Source organism: Carettochelys insculpta, chromosome 12 (assembly GCF_033958435.1).
Source record: "Carettochelys insculpta isolate YL-2023 chromosome 12, ASM3395843v1, whole genome shotgun sequence".
In the NCBI taxonomy this organism is placed as follows: Eukaryota; Metazoa; Chordata; order Testudines; family Carettochelyidae; genus Carettochelys; species Carettochelys insculpta.
In genome coordinates, this window is record NC_134148.1 from 2,827,859 (window position 1) to 2,846,162 (window position 18,304).

General features: G+C 45.6%; 1 protein-coding gene across 6 annotated transcripts in view; it reads left to right on the forward strand.

The window, feature by feature from the left end:
* MYO9A (myosin IXA) overlaps positions 1-18,304 on the forward strand; it is a 325,415-nt gene that overhangs the window by 166,993 nt on the left and 140,118 nt on the right. For all 6 annotated transcript variants that reach the window (XM_075007302.1, XM_075007303.1, XM_075007305.1 and 3 more), the window contains one exon: positions 4,457-4,546. In XM_075007302.1, coding sequence (XP_074863403.1) covers positions 4,457-4,546 — 90 coding nt within the window. The remainder of the gene's footprint in view (positions 1-4,456; positions 4,547-18,304) is intronic.

Sequence of the window (18,304 nt, forward strand, 5' to 3'; positions counted from 1 at the left end):
AGCGTCCCCAGATCTAGAATTGAGACCTCCAGTTTTCCGTAGGGGTGTTTTTTTCACAGGTCCAGAGTACATAATACACCTGAGCAACTAATCTGGTAAGACCTGAGTAGTACAGATAAAACTTTTTGCTGTTGAAAACACACCATGTTAATATTGATCTATGAATATGAATTTGTGCTCAAAGGCTCTCAGGAGTGAAATCCACATGAAATACTACTTGTTTCTTGATTGATGTTCTATTGAAGTAATGGGCATGAGAAAATTGAGTATTTGTTTTCATGCCCATATTCTATTTTTCATCTTATTCTGGTGACCTGAGGGGGGGGATTGTAGCAGGAGTCTTAAAGTGGAATTTTTGTTGGGTGGGGAAGGACTGAACCAAAGAGCCTGAAGTGTCGGCAGAGAATAGTAATGCAAAAGGCACTTTAACCTTGTGGAACACAATCCTTTTCCCCAACTGTTCATGTGGTGCAAGTGTAGTTGAATATTGTAAGACTGGGGTGGGGGTATGACTCCTGGCTCCCTCAGAGCCCATTGTAGGGCTATTTCCATGCTGGCAGCTGCAGTGCTTCGAGTCTTCATGTCCATTCAGCATTGGTGTGCGCTCATCATGTGCACTGGTGTCAGAAGATTGTCCCTTAGCAGTATCCATAGGGGAGCTGGCTCAGGTGCCCCCTGGAGTAGCGCACACAGGCCGCACTACATCAGGTGCATCTCACCTACTCCTCCCTCAGTTCCTTCTTGCCGCCAGTGACTGTGCTTGGACCCTGCTCACCTCAGCATTAGCTGCCACACTGTCCCAGATGGTGGACTCTTTTTACCTGCAGTTTGTTTACTGGTATCAGTCAGCTAGTTTAGGTCCCGTAGGAGCTTAGCCTGTTCCGCAGGCTTCAAGTAATGTGACTAGTTGCAGTCGTCCTGTACCAGTGAGTGACCCCTCTGCCAAGTGTTTGGGTGCTTAGGAAAGGCACACGTCAGTGGTAAGTGCTGCATTTGCAGCTCGTTTAAGCCTTGCAACAAATACGAGAGGGATAGTTGGCTCAAGCCTCCCCTAATGGAAGCTGCTTTAGCTCTGGTGCATGAACGCATGGAACTGAGCTGCAGTATATCAGTGCGCAGTGCTCTGCTGGTGCTGTCCGCATCCTGGCTCCATGCGAGCCCAGATGAGGCATGGGCAGATCTCTGAGGCCTAAGGCTAAGCACAAGAGGTCAGCTACTGTCGACCCTTCTGCTGTGGCACAGCAGACCCCTCGGGCCCTTTTGGAGCCCAGCTCTCCCAGCTCCTTCTCCGAGCAGCATCAAACAGCTCCGCGTGCTGCTGGTGCTGGAGGCCTATCGTGCAGCTCAGGACATCCTGTTGAGGGCTGCTGCCACCCACCTCTGTAGCTGTGGGAGCATGCCAACAAGGAGAGCTGGGTATGCCTTCAGCTGCTCAGGCACGCCAGGCACCCTTTTGCCAGCGCCGGCTGACGGCAGTGTATGCTCCTGCCATGCAGCCCCTGGAGAGGATGGTGGCTGTTCCATTCCGGGTCCTTGACTCTTTCCCCTGTTGGACAAGCCGTGGGAACTTTCCGGAGGGAGTGATGTTCTGGGCCTCTCACAACTCCATCGTGCTGGTGTCAGACACGGTGGTCCTGGGGCTGGCACCCATCTCAGAGCTCTCCAGACCCAAGGTACTTGGCCCACCCAGGAGGTGCCCCTCCACATAAGTGTCAAAGCGCTACAGGTGGTTCACAGGGCGTGCAAGGTCTTCCCTCCGCATCTAAGGGGCAGAGTGGTCCAGCTTCAGTGTTCTAGATCAGCTGGCGGGGGGGTGGGCCTTGTCTCAGTATTCTCTGCCTGGAGCCCATCTGTCATTGGGGAATTTGGCATCCAGCACAGCATTCACCTGGAAGCCTGCCCCCCTCCTGGGACAGGGTATCTCTTAACTGACAAGCTGAGTGGGCTCTTCACCCACAGGTCACTCCCTTTCTCTTCCAGAAATGGGACCTTCCCCAGGTGGACCTCTTTGCCGCAGCACAGAACACAGAGTGCTGCAGCTCCCGCTGCAGACACCAAGCGGGGGCAGGGACCCTGGCAGCTGCCGTCCATGGTCAAGCAGCCTGTTCTGTGCCCTCCAGTTTCAAACAGGACAGGCTCAAGGTTGTTCTCATTGTGGCCCCAATGGCATTGGTTTGCCTCTCGGAGGAGCCGTGTGGTCTAACCCCCACCTCCCCACCCCCGGGACCCTGGCTGCTCTGCCCAGACAAGTTTGCTCAGTATTACGGCTGCTTTCTCCGCCTGGATCTGTCGTTTTTCCACCTCATGGTGAGGCTGATCTGTGGCTACATACAGAGCAGTGCTGCTCAGAAGGTCCTGTTGGGAAGCCGCAAGCCCTCAACCAGGCAAATGTAAGAAGGTGAGTGGACTCGGCTTTTGGTCTGGACTGAGCAGAGAGATCTCAGCCCAACAACAGTGCCGATCTAGTCCATCCTTGATGATGATCTCAGCTTGAAAGAGAGGGGCTTGGCGCTGGTGTCCATCAGAGTGCACCTGGCAGTGATCTCTCCCATCCACCTGCTGATATAAGGCCAGGCTATTTACAGATGACACAAGGGACAGATTCCTGAGGAGTCTTGAGCAGCTATTTCTTCCGGTACAGCCTCCCACCCCCCAGTAGGACCTTAATTTGGTTCTGTCTAGGCTCGTCAGGCTGCCCTTCGAGCTCTCAGCTACATGCTTCCTTCTGCACCTCTCCTAAAAGATGGTCTTCCCAGTGGCAAGTATGACTGCAAGGATGGTCTCTGAGTTGTGCACTGACTTTGGAACCCCCGTATCCTTTAAGGGCAAGGTCCAGCTACAACCACCCCCTTCCTAATGTGGGCTCAGCCTTCCACATGGTCAGGACATCTTCTTCCCAAAACCTTATGTAACCAATGCGGAGAGGTGGCTGCATGCCCTGGACGTCTGCAGGGCCCACAATTTCCGTATTGAGGGAACGATGCCATTCCGTAGGCTGCCCAGCTCTCTGCAAGGCTGCGGTATGGTCCTCGTTGCACACCTTTAACGCACGCTGTGCCCTGATGCAGCAACCCAAGGGGATGCTGCCTTCAGAAGAGCTTTGTTGCAGTTGGCATGTCAGTGAACTCCTCCCAGGGGACACTGCTTGCACTCACGTATGTTGAAGGGACATGAGCAAACAGTCAAGAAAAGACACCTCTTTCCATCTCCTTCCAGACGTGTTGCTTGTGTCCATTCAACCTCCCACCCTCCTTCCCCACTGCTGGAGTTCTCTGGTAAGAAAGCACTGAGGATGGAGGGAGCCGACAGTGCCCTATAAAGCATGGCTTGCATGTGCCACTGCAAGGGGTGCCGGAGACAGCTCCCTTCCAGCTGCTGCTAAAGGAAAGTCTTGCAGCACCAGTGCATGTGGCAAGCACACATACCTGTGTTGGATGGATGTGAGCAACACATCTCAAGGAACACCAGCTACGGAAACATGGATCTGTCTTTTCATTAGCAGTAATCACTTGCTTGCCACCGTGTCTGGTTCGACATCTGATTTATTTCCAACTAGCTTCTCACACTGATGATTGGCAGAATGATTGTCACCTTGTGAAAAATATCTTCTGCCTGTGATTAACTGCTGCCCTTTGGCAGTTGAAAGGGATCACCCTGATTTCTCCATCTCTGTGAGTCTTCTCGCCCAACCAGAGCAGTCCTATGTTCAGATGTTTGTTCATTCTGTAGCATAGCAAGCGTTTTCAGTCATTACTTTCTCTGTATGTCGCCTTCATGCTGTCTCCGTGGGAGCTTGTCAAATCCAATGTATTGCACTAAGTGCCTCTTTTTTAAAGTGTCAGTGCTGGTTTGCTACTTTATACAGTAATTATGTGACCCATCCTGATTGCACTAGAGAGCTGGGGGGCTTTTTACTAAACTGTGCAAAAAAAAAAAAACAAAACGAAAGGCGGGTGGGGGGCGGGAAGAGGGAGGACAGCAAAGCATCCAGGCTACATACACTAATAAGATGAACCGCTGAGAAGGCACTGGTCCCAGAGACTAGCCATGTTATTCTGTAGCTTCACAAAAAAACAAGCAGCCACGCAGCATCTTAAAGACTAGCAAATGTAAGTAAGGAGCTTTTGTGGGTAAGACCCACTTCTTCATCTGAAAATCTGAAGTGGGTCTTATCCACGAAAGCTCACTAATAAATAAATGTGTTAGTCCAGAAGGTGCTGCAGGACTGCATGTTTTTTGGGAAAGCACTAGAAATTAGTGGATGTAATGCTGAAAACTGATCTCTTAAGCATGCTGTTGTGCCATTTGTGAAATACTAGGTTTATGTACTGAGTTGTGTTGGCCTTGTAATAGCCTGTGGCACATACACCGGGTTTTCAGTGGCTGCCAGACGTCTGGGCATTTTAGTTTCCTTGCAGAATTGTTATGATTAACACTGGTACTTTTGTTTTATTAGGTGAAAGAAGAGATGCTGTTTGAAGCCCTGGTTACCAGAAAAACAGTGACTGTGGGGGAGAAGCTTATTTTACCATACAAACTTGCAGAGGTACATGATGTTTTATTTTAAACTGGAAGAATATTAATGTGGTTTCAAGCTCTCTCACTAAAGCACTGAAATATGCATGTCCTGGGGCCTGGAGTGGCTCACAGCTCAGAATGGCCAACGGAGGTCAGACTGTTAGAAACCAGGGCAGACAGCCCAGAGTGGTTGTATATTCTACCATTAGATTTTATCAGGCCAGTAACGAAAGTACACTCATGGATCACAGACTCCCGACAGTCTCCTTGCGCTCTCTTGCTCCTCTTTACCATACAGACAAATTTGGCTTTATTCTAAAGGTTATGAAAACCAAAATTCATCACACACGTCGTTACTTCCAGCCCCAAAGGGCCAGTCACTTACCTCAGGTCAAAATATACTCCAGATCCCACCAAAGATGATGCTGCAGCCAGTCCTTCAGTAAACTAACACTAAAGATCTATTAAGAATAAGTAATGAGATTTACAGCAAAGTTAAAGCAAGTAAAATACATTACAGGAAAATTAGAGTTTATCGGATCAAAACCTAAACGAAGAGATCCAGCAATCTGCCAGTGAGAGTCTTTTATAAATTCTCTCTAGGCTTCCCACACACAGCTTTTGACAAACTCTGTCTGGCTTCTGGAATCCCTGTTCGTGTTTAGATGAATCAGAGGTAAAGGTAGCTCACAAAGCTGCCCCTTTTAGAGTTGAAAGGGGTTAGCAAGCCGGCAGACATCTTCGCCACGTGGAGTTTGAAGAATAGCAAATTAGACACTTTAATGTTTCTTGCTTAGCACTCAACAGTGCCATTCAAAGATAATGCACTTACTAACCGCCACTCAGGCTTATTAGATGGTCTGTAGGTATTGCACGGTGTAAATCAATAAGTTTCAAATGAATAAAGACTGTAACGTTAACATTTCGCTAGTTGCCGTGCATTAGATTTCATGCAGTTTTCATACATAAGAACATAAGAATGGCCATACTGGGTCAGACCAAAGGTCCATCCAGCCCAGTATCCCGTCTGCCGACAGTGGCCAATGCCAGGTGCCCCAGAGAAGGAGAACAGAAGACAATGATCAAGTGATTTATCTCCTGCCATCCATCTCCTGCCCTTGTACTGAAGGCTAGGGCACCATACTTTACCCCTGGCTAATAGCCATTTATGGACCTAACCTGCAAAAATTTATCGAGCTCTTTTTTAAACCCTAATAGAGTCCTGGCCTTCACAGCCTCCTCGGGCAAGGAGTTCCACAGGTTGACTGTGCCCTGTGTGAAGAAAAATTTCCTTTTATTAGTTTTGAACCTACTACCCATCAATTTCATTTGGTGTCCCCTAGTTCTTGTATTATGGGAAAAGGTAAATAATTTTTCTATGTTCACTTTCTCCACACCATTCATGATTTTATATACCTCTATCATATCGCCCCTCAATCGCCTCTTTTCCAGACTGAAAAGTCCCAGTCTCTCTAGCCTCTCTCCATATGGGACCCGTTCCAAACCCCTAATCATCTTAGTCGCCCTTTTCTGAACCTTTTCTAATGCCAATATATCTTTTTTGAGGTGAGGAGACCACATCTGCACACAGTACTCAAGATGTGGGCATACCATAATTTTATATAGGGGAAGTATGATATCTTTTGTCTTATTATCTATCCCTTTTTTAATAATTCCCAACATCCTATTTGCTTTACTAACTGCCGCTGCACACTGCGTGGATGTCTTCAGAGAACTATCCACTATAACTCCAAGATCCCTTTCCTGATCTGTCGTAGCTAAATTTGACCCCATCACGTTGTACGTGTAATTTGGGTAATTTTTTCCAATGTGCATTACCTTACACTTACCCACATTAAATTTCATTTGCCATTTTGCTGCCCAATCACTCAGTTTGCTGAGATCTTTTTGTAGTTCTTCACAATCCCTTTTGGTTTTGACTGTCCTGAACAACTTGGTGTCATCTGCAAACTTGGCCACCTCACTGCTTACCTCATTTTCTAGATCATTGATGAACAAGTTGAACAGGATCGGTCCCAGGACTGACCCCTGGGGGACACCACTAGTTACCCCCCTCCATTGTGAAAATTTACCATTTATTCCCACCCTTTGTTTTGTGTCTTTTAACCAATTCCCGATCCATGAAAGGATCTTTCCTCCTATGCCATGACCACCTAATTTACATAAAAGCCTTTGGTGTGGGACCGTGTCAAAGGCTTTCTGGAAATCTAGGTATATTATGTCCACTGGGTGCCCCTTGTCCACATGTTTATTAACCCCTTCAAAGAATTCTAATAGATTAGTTAGACACGACTTCCCTCTGCAGAAACCATGCTGACTTTTGCCCAACAATTCGTGCTCTTCTACATGCCTTGCAATTTTATTCTTTACTATTGTTTCTACTAATTTGCCTGGTACTGATGTTAGACTTATCGGTCTATAATTGCCAGGGTCTCCTCTGGAGTCTTTTTTAAATATTGGCATTATATTGGCTGTCTTCCAGTCATTGGGTACCGAAGCGGATTTAAAGGATAGGTTACAAACCACTGTTGTTAACTCCGCAATTTCACATTTGAGTTCTTTCAGAACCCTTGGGTGAATACCGTCTGGTCCTGGAGACTTGTTACTATTCAGCTTATCAATTAACTCCAAAACCTCCTCTAATGTCACTTCAATCTGGGAGAGTTCCTCAGATTTGTCACCTAAAAAGGCTGGCTCAGATTTAGGAACCTCTGTAACATCCTCAGCCATGAAGACTGAAGCAAAGAAATCATTTAATCGCTCCACAATGGCACTGGCTTCCTTGATCGCTCCTTTTATATCTTTATCATCCAAGGGCCCCACTGCTTCTTTAGCGGGCTTCCTGCTTCTAATGTATTTAAAAAACATTTTACTATCAATTTTTGGCTAGCTGTTCCTCAAAATCTTTTTTGGCTTTTCTTACTACGTTATGACACTTAATTTGGGAGTGTTTATATTCCTTCCTATTTTCCTCACTAGGATTTGACTTCCACTTTTTAAAAGCTGCCCTTTTCTCTCTCTTTTTAAAAACTGCCTTTTTAACATGGCTGTTAAGCCATGGTGGTTCTTTGTTAGGTCTCTTACTGTCACTATCACTGTCCTGGTTAGGTGGTCGGTAATATATTCCTAATGCCATATTCATATTAGAGGAATTAATTGTTATCCATAATGATTCTACGGAACATTTTGATTCCTTTAGGATTTTTGTTTCATTTGATTCTATATTATCCTTCACATACAGTACCACTCCGCCATCCGCATCATCTCCCTGTTAATGCATCCTTGTTTTAAGATTAAGTACTCAGAGGATATGGACTGAAAAAGCACATTGCTATAGCATAGTAATTTAGTTACACTAGTATGCATCAGACATGAATACATACAGTGTAAATCGCGTTCAGCCAGTTCGTATTTCAATTTTTTGGGCCTCTGTTCTATAAATGTCAGTTTTGGACTCGAAGTGCAGTGTCTCCTGATCTGAAGAAGTGGGTCTGCCTCACAAAAGCTCAGCACCTAACAAATGATTTTGTTAGTCTTTAAAGTGCTACATGACTGCTGGTTTGTTTTGTTCACATTCAGACACTTACAGAAGAAGACAGGCAGTAGCATTAACATTTAACAGACAAGTGTGTTGAGACACTTTACAAAGCCGTGGGGTTGCAGCCCGCACTCAGATAGCCGCTAGTGCCACAGTGTGCTTAGCTTTGGTGTGTACTGACTCCTTCAGACCCTTCAAATGTAAATAAATAGAGGGAAACTTGGTGTGGAGGAAGGTCTCCAGGCAGTTGAATAAGCTTGTTTACCCTACCACGGCCTTGCACTGTTTACATTCTTCGAAAGCAGATTTTACACACAGTTTTGTAGGGCTGTGTGACCATTTAATGGCTTATAGATGAGGCATGCTGTATGTCCTCCTCTCCACCCCAAGTGTTCTCGGTGCAGTGGTTGGTGCTTGTACTGATCAGAGCAGCCTGAGGATACTTGCAGCCAGTCAGCTGGGAGTGGGTCCTGCCTGTGGGAAGAGAACTCCCCTGGCTGAGATGCCACCAGTTCATCCCCTACAAACTAAGCTGTTTAGACCCAGGCATTCTCAAGGGATCGTTTCTGTTACCCCAGATATAAAGCACTAGGACAGATGTTACATGTTGACCTCCACCCCATCGTCAGCTTGTCAGATACCTGTTAGATTGAGAGAGAAAATCTCCTGTCAGTTGCCCTGGACTCTTGTCACCAGGGGACATATCATTTACATTTAGTCTTTTCAGGTGAATTATGGTTCATTTATGACGAAAAGTTAAATTACGTGTGTTCTGTGTGCCCATGCAATGAATTGTTACTGTATTGTGACTAGGAACATCATTGTGTGTGTTTGCTGAAACAGTCGTTTGAAGGCCTGGTGGTCCCATTCTGAAAGTCACAGTATAATTGATAGGGTCCCCATGGTTGAGCACAATTTTAGTCTCCTGCCTGCTCTGACGCTGAGTTACGTGTGTGTATAAGGTGACGGGAACAGATGTGACCCCAACAAATTCGGTAGGTTGTTGTAATATTATTACAGGGGGCTGGAATGTGTTCTCTCTGAAGCCCATTAATTCTGTTGCCGAGTTAGCTGTAGTAGCTTTTACAGAGGAATATGAGCTTTTTCAATTCCCATCTTTGCTAGCCTGGAAGTGGGGGGTCAAAGCTGCAGTCTGTCTTGGCTTCTCCAATCTGTAATTAATTTGTGCTTGGAGTAGACAGACAGGAACCATCTTATTGTATCACTGGCATAGGGTGACCAAATACAGGACACCTAGTCAAATTGCTTGGAGGTAAGCCAGTTCAATGGCAGTCCATTTGAACTATTCAGTGTAAATGTTTCATATGACATTGTTGACTGTGCACCCATTCAAACGATACACTGCATTAGTATGTAAAGAATTAAAAGTATATGCCTACAGTTAGGTGCCTATGGCTTTATAGAAGTGCCTGCCTTGTCCTCATCTTGCTGTCCTCCACAATGAGGGCTGGTAGACAGAGGAAGAGGTGCAGGTGGCGGAGCAAGGGCTGTGGATAGGTGGGGGAAGGCTGAGGCGTGTGCGTGGGCTGCTGGAAATCAGGGCTGGGTGTGTGCAGGGGGCAGGAGTCTGGGAGCAGTGAGGAGCCCTGGCGCTGGGTTCTGGAACAATGCAAACCATTTGATATTCGTGCAACAACATAAAAAAGAGAATGCAACTTACTAGGCCAGTGTTACACTCCCTCCCCACATCCCGTTTAAATTTCACTGGAGTCAGTGGACTTATAGCAGATAAAGTATGGTGCCTGTTTGTTTCCTAGCTGCTGTGTGTGGGTCCACCACACCCCCCGACTCCTGGTCTTTCTAGGTGCCTCATTTCCCAGAGTAGGGCCAGATTAAATTAAGGGCTGCAGCCTAATGGTTCAAATACCCCTCCCCAAACAAATGCAAATACTTGATAGAAATCACTTATCTGGAAGTCCAACTGTAACTGAAAAGTCGGACACGATCTGTGGCGAAGTTCTCCCAGGTGTAAGTTCGCCTTGCGTCGGTTAGTAAAGTCAGACACGATCTGTGGCGAAGTTCTCCCAGGTGTAAGTTTGCCTTGCGTCGGTTAGTAAAGTCAGACACGATCTGTGGCGAAGTTCTCCCAGGTGTAAGTTTGCCTTGTGTCGGTTAGTAAAGTCGGACACGATCTGTGGCGAAGTTCTCCCGGGTGTAAGTTCGCCTTGTGTCGGTTAGTAAAGTCAGACACGATCTGTGGCGAAGTTCTCCCAGGTGTAAGTTTGCCTTGCGTCGGTTAGTAAAGTAACAGGGTATTTTTTTTTAAAAATGGATCAGGTTTCATATAGTTACAGAGCACCCAAAGAGTTACGCTGTGAGAAGAATTCTTTGCCTTCTAACGTATTAGCACCTGTGCAAAGTGGGGCAGCCAAACTCTCTTCCCCCCACCCTGTTTCTCCCATCACCTCATCCTTTCCCACCTCCTGTCTGAGGTGGGGGTTCTGGCTGGGACCTTCAAGGACGGACGCAGGCAGAAAGCAGGGAGCAGGCGGTTAGCCTCCCCCCGCCCAAAGGTTGAGGGGGACCTTTCAAATTGCCTGGGGTCCTGGACACTGGCTCCCTTTGTCCACCCCACATCCGTCAGTGGGGCAGGCTGATTCCCCTCCCACACTACAAACCCTGGCACCCCCTCCTGCTGCACCCCAGGCGCTGTATCAGAGCGTGCACTCCTAGCTGGAGCACCTTCCTCCATCTCACACCCCACTCTTCTGGCCCAGCCTGGAGCACCCCTTGCCATATTCTGAACCCACGATTTTTGTGCTCACCCCAGATCGTAGGGGGCCCCACAAAATCTAATAGCCCTGGCCTCCAAAAGAGTTAGTCCAGCCCTGCCAGCTGCCCTCCATGATTTACCTTCCTCGTCCCTCCTGAGTCCTGTCTCCTGCCCCGTCCTTCATGGGACTCCTCCAAACCCCTGATTCCCCCATCTAACCCCTGGCCTGGGCCCAGCTGCCCTTTACTTGAGACTTGCCTGTTTGCTGCTGCCTGTGGGCTATCAAGCTAAGTGCCCCCCTTCCACCCACAACTGTCCCCATTTCTCCCAAGTGGCTGCCCCCCATTCCCCACCACAGCACATCTGTGCCCCCCCCCGCCCTATTATCTGATAGTGTGTGTGTGTGTGGTGGGGGGATATCTGAGACTTGGCCTACTCTGTCAGGCAATGAGAGCGAAGTGCACAGCAGCCAGGCAACCTGACCCCTTCCCCGCATCCCCAGGGGCTGCCGGCAAGCCAGCAACAGCCTGTTTGTAGTGCCTGCCTGCCTGCCTCCCTCCTCCAGCCTCTCCAGCTAGATCTTCACACAGACAGCCCCTGCTGCTTAAGGAGCTGTCTCTTTGATTTTCAAGTCCCAACTTTGCAACATGCCGGACAATTATCCTGGTTTTGAAAAAAGTAGGGGCGCTGTCCAGGGACCTAGAGCTAGAAAAAGGGACATCCCTGGCTAAAACGGGACAGGTGGTCACCCCTCCCTAGGGTGCATCTACAGCTAGAAAATGTCAGTTTTAAATGGGGATTTAATTTTGAACCTGTCCACCTTGAGCTTCCTGGGAACTCCTTCTACGTCCCCTGCTACCACCTTTCTGGTAGTGCCACAATATCGAGTGCGACCGACATCACTAAACCAGCCCTGCTGTCTGCAGTGTGCTGATTTCTTTAGATGCTAACAGGCAGCGCACAAAAGAATTGGTCTGAGAGATACAATTCTCACTCCAGACAGGACTGGTTGAGTAGGAGTAGATGGCGCATTTTGAACCAGTTTGGAAATTTGGAGATTAGCTCTCTTTTTTTTCTAGGGTCTTCTACCATGTCCATCTCAAGAATTACTGGACACCCCTTAAAACTAGAATTGCTGAGGAGAATCCTTCCAAATTTTTTTGTGTGCTGTCAGCTTCTGTGACTGATAACTCAGCAGATTTTGCTGTATGTGAGAGATTGCATCATGACTTTCTGATCTTGGCTTTCCCATAAGCCATTTTGCCTCTGGATTTACAGATGGCTTTGACACTAAGTAGATGCTACCAAATAGGCAAGCAATGATTGCAGGTGCCAATTGATGTTTTGTGCACACATTTTGACAGATAGTGTTCAGGACTCCATTTGAAAAGAAAATTTGGCTTTCCTAGTAAAACTCAGCCAGTCAGGTGTAATTTTACACCATGTGCAGTTTCAGACCAATACTGAGAAAGGGTTGTGTGAATTGGTTTAGTCCAGTCATTTAGAAGCTGGTGAAATTTTAAATGAAAAGGAGTATCTTGACCATAAATAATGCTTACATTTACCTCTGAAAGCAGACTCTTATCTTCAAACCCATGCAGGGTTTTTGTACTATAGAACTGACACCAAGAACCCTCCCTTATGTCTTTTGTAGTAGTTGGATGTGCTTAGAATGGCTGTATAATTTAGTCTAGAGCTAAGGTTTGGCAGCTATATCTGCCAATTAACCTTATGAATGTTTGCATTCGTTATGTGTAGTGTTTGCAGTGTTAGCTGTAGCTGTGTCAGTCCTAGGATATTAGTGAGACAAGGTGGCTGAGGTAATGTCTTTTATTGGGCTAACTTCTCATGGTTAGAGAGACAAGTTTTGAATTGACCCACAGCTCTCCTTCAGGCCTGATCTGAAGGAGAGTTCTGTATAAGCTTGTCTTTCTGTGTCGCCAACAGAAGACACACCTTGCTCACTTTAGGGCTTCACGTCATTCTGGAGTTCAATTTCTCAGGGGTCGATGTAACAGGCTAGTAGGGACGCAGTAAATCAACCGCTTGGTGCTCTCCCATTGACCCTGGTACTCCACAGGGTTGTGTCGAGGAGGGGAGTCAACAGGAAAGTTTCTTCCATTGATCTCCTGCTGTGGAGACGCAGTAGAAATTCAGCTTAAGGTATGTCAGCTCCAGCTACGTTATTCATGTAGCTGGAGTTGCTTGTCTTACACCCACTTTCTCCCTAAGCTTAGACCTGTTTGTTCTTAGACTGTTGACGGATATGTGGGATTAGGGGAAGATGGTAAAATATACAGAGTGATCTAGAGAAAATAGGCTGGAAAAGCCTCTTTTTCTATTTTTGTAATAGACAAACATTTAATGAGATTGAAAGGTATCAAGTGCAAAACCAGTAAATGGCAATTTTTTTCATGCAACACACTTATCCTATGGACTGGATTGTCACAATATATGACTGAGGCCAAGAACTTAGTAGGAAGTATAAAGAATTTGTCCTTTCCTTGATATAAGGAATATCCAGAGTTACAGCAGTAAATACAGCCTGCAGCACAGATTGGGATATACACTTTTCTGCCTCAGAGCCTAAGTCAATCTGTAAATATGGGGTTTAGGAGATCCCCGCTGGGGGCAGATTATCTCCCAACCGCCTCCTGCGGAGTTTCATACCTCTTTCCTTGAAGCAGCTGATACCAGTCTCGGTCAGTGTCAGAATATGGATTAGATGGACACTGATCTGATCCGGGACGGCATTACCTGTGTTCCTGGAAGTTCTTTCGTGGGACACAGTGTCCTGCCTTGCGGGAGGATGCTCACAGGATAAGTCTACACAGCAGAGAGAAACCCATGGCTTCCCCATGCTTGCCTGCTCAGGCCCGCGCTGCAGGGCTGTTTCATTGCTCCGTACACTTTTGGGCTTGACCTGGAACCCTGGGATCTTCCCACCACGCAGCGTTTTAGAGCACAGGCTCCAGCCAGTGCTCAGAAGTCTGCACAGCGATGAAACAGCCGTAGAGGCCAAGCCCCATGAGTCTCACTCAGGTGGCTGGGGCTGGCTAGAAGTTTCTGTGGTTTTCGGTGATTTAAGTCTTTCATTTCTGAGCTCTGCGCTCCTGTGATGATATGTTGGGGTCATCCCTTAAAAATGCCTGCTCCCATGGGGGGAGACAAGCGTATGGGGCAAACAGCACATTGCCAAGCTTCTGTGGACGTGCAATAGGTGTGGTGCCACTGCCTGGAAAGGTCTCTCGAGTTGTAAGCATTTTCAGTACTTTGGGGGAAGGCTGGAGTCCAGGGGGCAAACTGCTCAATAAACTGCTTTTCCACTTCAGCTGTCATGAAGGGTGCTTCATAGGCACTGTTGCCACCAACTCCCACCTGGTGTATTTCTTTAAAGGGTATTTTTATTAAATGTCATTGTTCAAGAGGTGCTTGAAATTCGCGATTCTTTCTTCTTTTATTTAGATGCGTCTGCTGCTGTGTTCTGGTGACGCTCGGGTCATAAGATTTGTAATAATAGAAACAAATCATTCCTGAATTTATCAATTTTTCTTACGTGGAATGTAATTTTAGCAAAGGTGGAGGGAACAGAGCTGGTTTTATACTGTCTTGCACAATCCGCCCATATCCTTAGGTTATTGTCCCCTCAGTGAGCTAAACAAACAAATTATTGTAAACATTTGGAGAAGGGAGATATTTAATTGCACTCTGACTGAGGGCAGCTCTACACTGCAAACTTTTCTGGCAGAGCTGTTTTGCTTTAGCGTGTGACGAGCTGTAATTTGACCAATGTCACTTTGCAGTTGTCTGCATCAGGAGTACTTTGCCACAGAGGTACCAGTCTACCTAGACAGGCAAAGCCTTCTGAATGTAGATCTGACCTGACCATATCCCTGCTTAGTGTGTTACCGCTGCGGGGGTACCTCTTTCAAGCAGTGATGATGATTGTACCGTTTGTGTTGTCTCCTACTCATGGTTTGAGCAGACTCCTTCCCGCTGCAGGGCTTTTGCACTGCATGCATTTAGTTTCCAGTCATTTTTGCTTCCTCCTCTCATCATGCTATGCCAGTTTTTCTCATATAATAATTGCTGGGATGCACAAGAAAGTTAAAATAGGCTTCCAATCATGGCATTTTTGTCACAGTGGAGACTGGAGAAGAAACAATATGAGAGGAAAAACAGTAACATAGAATTAAATGTGGCTACGTGACAGTTTGCCCCCTGCCACTCCCTCACCCGTCCCCAGAAAATAACCCTCTCATTTTTTATTTACGTTCAGTCCAAATTAACTTTTCTTTCTACCTGCTATATCCTATTTGTCTCTCTTATGGAGAAAGAAACAAAACAAAACTGCAAACCACATCAACAACTAAGTCTACACTGTTTCCTTAACTGGGAGAATTTTAGTTACATAAAACCAAAATAGGGAACTGATGAGGGTGTTACAGAGCCTTTCACTTTTAAGTTGCCAGGTAGAATCCAGCCTGGTCTGCAGTATTTCTACCTCCAAGCATTGAAAAAAAAATGGCAAGACAGGGACTTTTAAAATTAGATTTTTTTAAAATACATTTTGATTTTTGGGGGTGGCCATCTGGTTTCTGAACCCTCAGAAGTCATGTTTTCAGGTTTTTGACTGCAATCTGGAGGACCAGAAAACTTATTTTTCTGTAAGGGAAAGTTGAGACTCTGGTGCAATTACACCTGCATGTGACTGGCAAGTTAAGAAAAACATCAACTATTACAAGTCCTTGTGGATAAAATTGCAAGAGATGACAACCCAGGGCTAGTGATGACCAAATTTTGCCCTCTTGGTGCTTTGATGGATCTGTATAGTGTGAGTTGGTGGTCGGAGATGCATTACTACAGTAGAGGTATCTGAGTGTTTTTAAGCTAAATTTCAGCTTTATAAATGGTGTGGATTTTGAATTCTAATGGTTTTGCCTTGGTAGAGAAGGCAAAAGTTAGCTGGCTTTGGAAGGCGAACCTCTCACCCTTGGAGTGATGCACATTATTAAGGGGCATTATAGAGAAGTCTTCCCTCATGTTACCTGTGCTATGCTTTGACTGTAATAAGGAGTGCACATCAGAAAGTGGGGGACAAATTGTCATAGTAGAAGCTTGGAACTCAGGACTTTTTTATACTCCAGATGTGCCTCCCCTTATTGTATTGCCCTAGGGAAGTCAATTGGTCTGCCTGGGTCTTGTTCTCTATCTGTAAATACAGAGATAATCTCAGATTTCGTAAGATGGTGTGAATGAGTTTGAAAAATGTAAGAGGATCCTTCTCCCACTGAAGGATTTGTTTTGAGAGGCTTCCAAAGAGCCGTTCACTGTTACCACAGTGTGTTACGGAGGTTGAGGCACAGCACAACTAGTTCAGAAAAGGGACCTTTAAAAGCAATTATAAAAATAGGTGACAACTAAGTACATTTTTTAGCTTCTTTTTGTAATAGTGTCTCATGACTCTGGTCTCCCATCTGCACTTTCTGGGTTTTGAAATGCCATCAAACAGTAAGTGTGGTTGTGGGTGGTTTGCAAGTCCTTCCCTTACTGAATCAGTGTTCCTGTGAGAATATTAAGATGCAGACTTTTCCACTGAATTTTCCCATTAAAATTGAATGAAAGGAATATGACTAGCCTGGCTGAATGCCTGATCAAATTAGAGAGAACTTTCTAGGGCATCCATAGTTCTGAAACTTTCCTATCTTATATTTTCTTATTAGAAACTGGTTTTGTTCATGGATGGTTTACTTTAATAAAGAATAAAGAAAGAGAGCACAAGGTGAATGGGGTAGCCCATGGGTGTCCAACCTTTTGGCTTGCCTGGGTCGCATTGAGCGAAGATAGTCTTGGGCCGCGTACAAAATATATAATATAGTTAATGTATATAAATCACATAATAATGTTAAAAGTTTACGATCTTGTGGGGCCACATTACTAGCTGTCCAGGGCTGCATGCGGCCCGCGGGCTGCAGGTTGGACATGCCTGGGGTAGCCCATTACAGAAGGAGAGAGTAGCATTTTATGATGATCTAGGAATAATATATGCAGAGGCATCTCCAGGAGAAGAAGCAGACTGTTTTCACTTTGGTGAGGAGTTAGTAGTGGTAGTTAAATAAGGTAACAACACGAAAGATCTGTCTCATTCAATGAAACATGAAAGAATTCTCTTATTAAACATTAAGATTTTAATTTTCTTGTTGAAGTTTGGGTTTGAGTTGGGGAGAGCTGGAAGGGTCTAGGAAGGAAGCCCTTTAGGAATATCTATTGTGAGTAGATAAAGATGGTGCTATTTGAGAATCAAGCACATTGGGTCTCCATCTATTAGTAGATTGTTATTGGCAAGGACTTCTCCTGCCACATTAAAGAAAGGGTGATGGAGAATTGGAGGGGACGTTGGGAAGTGAGTCACAAGGCACAGGGAAAGGTGGCTTTGGATTTTGCAGATCATGCAATACAAAGATATTTAAAAAAATTAATTTGGGAATTTTATCACCTGGACTAGCAACAAAAAGGAATCACACTGACGACAACCATATAAACTCTTATTCCACCGATTCTTAGTACTCTGTTGGAACAATAATTTTTCTACATATCTTTCAAAATCCACAAAATACAAATAAAAGGTATTTGAAAAGATAATGAAAATCTACTTTTTTGTCTAGTCTGTAACATTATTAGCTGGATGATTCAGGGTGGATTGATTTAAATCACACCAAAAAAGATTGATTTTAAATCAAGTTAACAAAAATAGCTAAGATTGACTCTGCTTAGAGTCAAACTTAATTTTGGAGTAGTCCACATTGAACTCAATGGCACTTGTGATTTTTGAGAAAACAAGTATAGAATGGGGCTCCCTTGGGGAAGCTGAGTTATGCTGAAATAAAGTGGGAAATAGACATAGGGCATCCCCATTGTGGTCTGTGGCTGTGAGGTTCTCAGATAAGGGGCACATATTATCTACAGTATATTTTAGTGTGTCTGTCGATGCTCTGTTTTTTCAAGAACTCGTCTTCAACCTTAAGAGCGATGACCTTGAAATTTGGTGTGCAGTTTCCTCTTATTCTAAGGGTGCGTCTACACTAGGAACGAACTTCGAAGTTAGGCACTACTTCCAAGTAGCCAGCAGAGAGTCTACACACATTTTCCCTTACTTGGAAGTTAAGTTCGGAGTAGGGAGGCCAACGTCTAAGTCCTTTCTCCATTCCTGGGAATGTGGTAATGCCCCACTTCGAAGTATGGTGTGTGTAGACGCTCTACTTCGAAGTTGTAATTCAAAGTAAGCAACTTGGAAGTTATTTTTGTAGTGCAGACACAGCCTAACTTAAACCAAGGTCAGGGTTTGCTTACTCCTGGAAAGTGGGAAATGTCTGAAATCCCAGGATTTCCCAGAACATGGAAAGGGAAGGGGCACTGACAGGTGGGATGGCATACTTTGACTCACCGCTGGGGGCAGTGAGCGCAGGGAACAGCCATACAACCACATGACCACC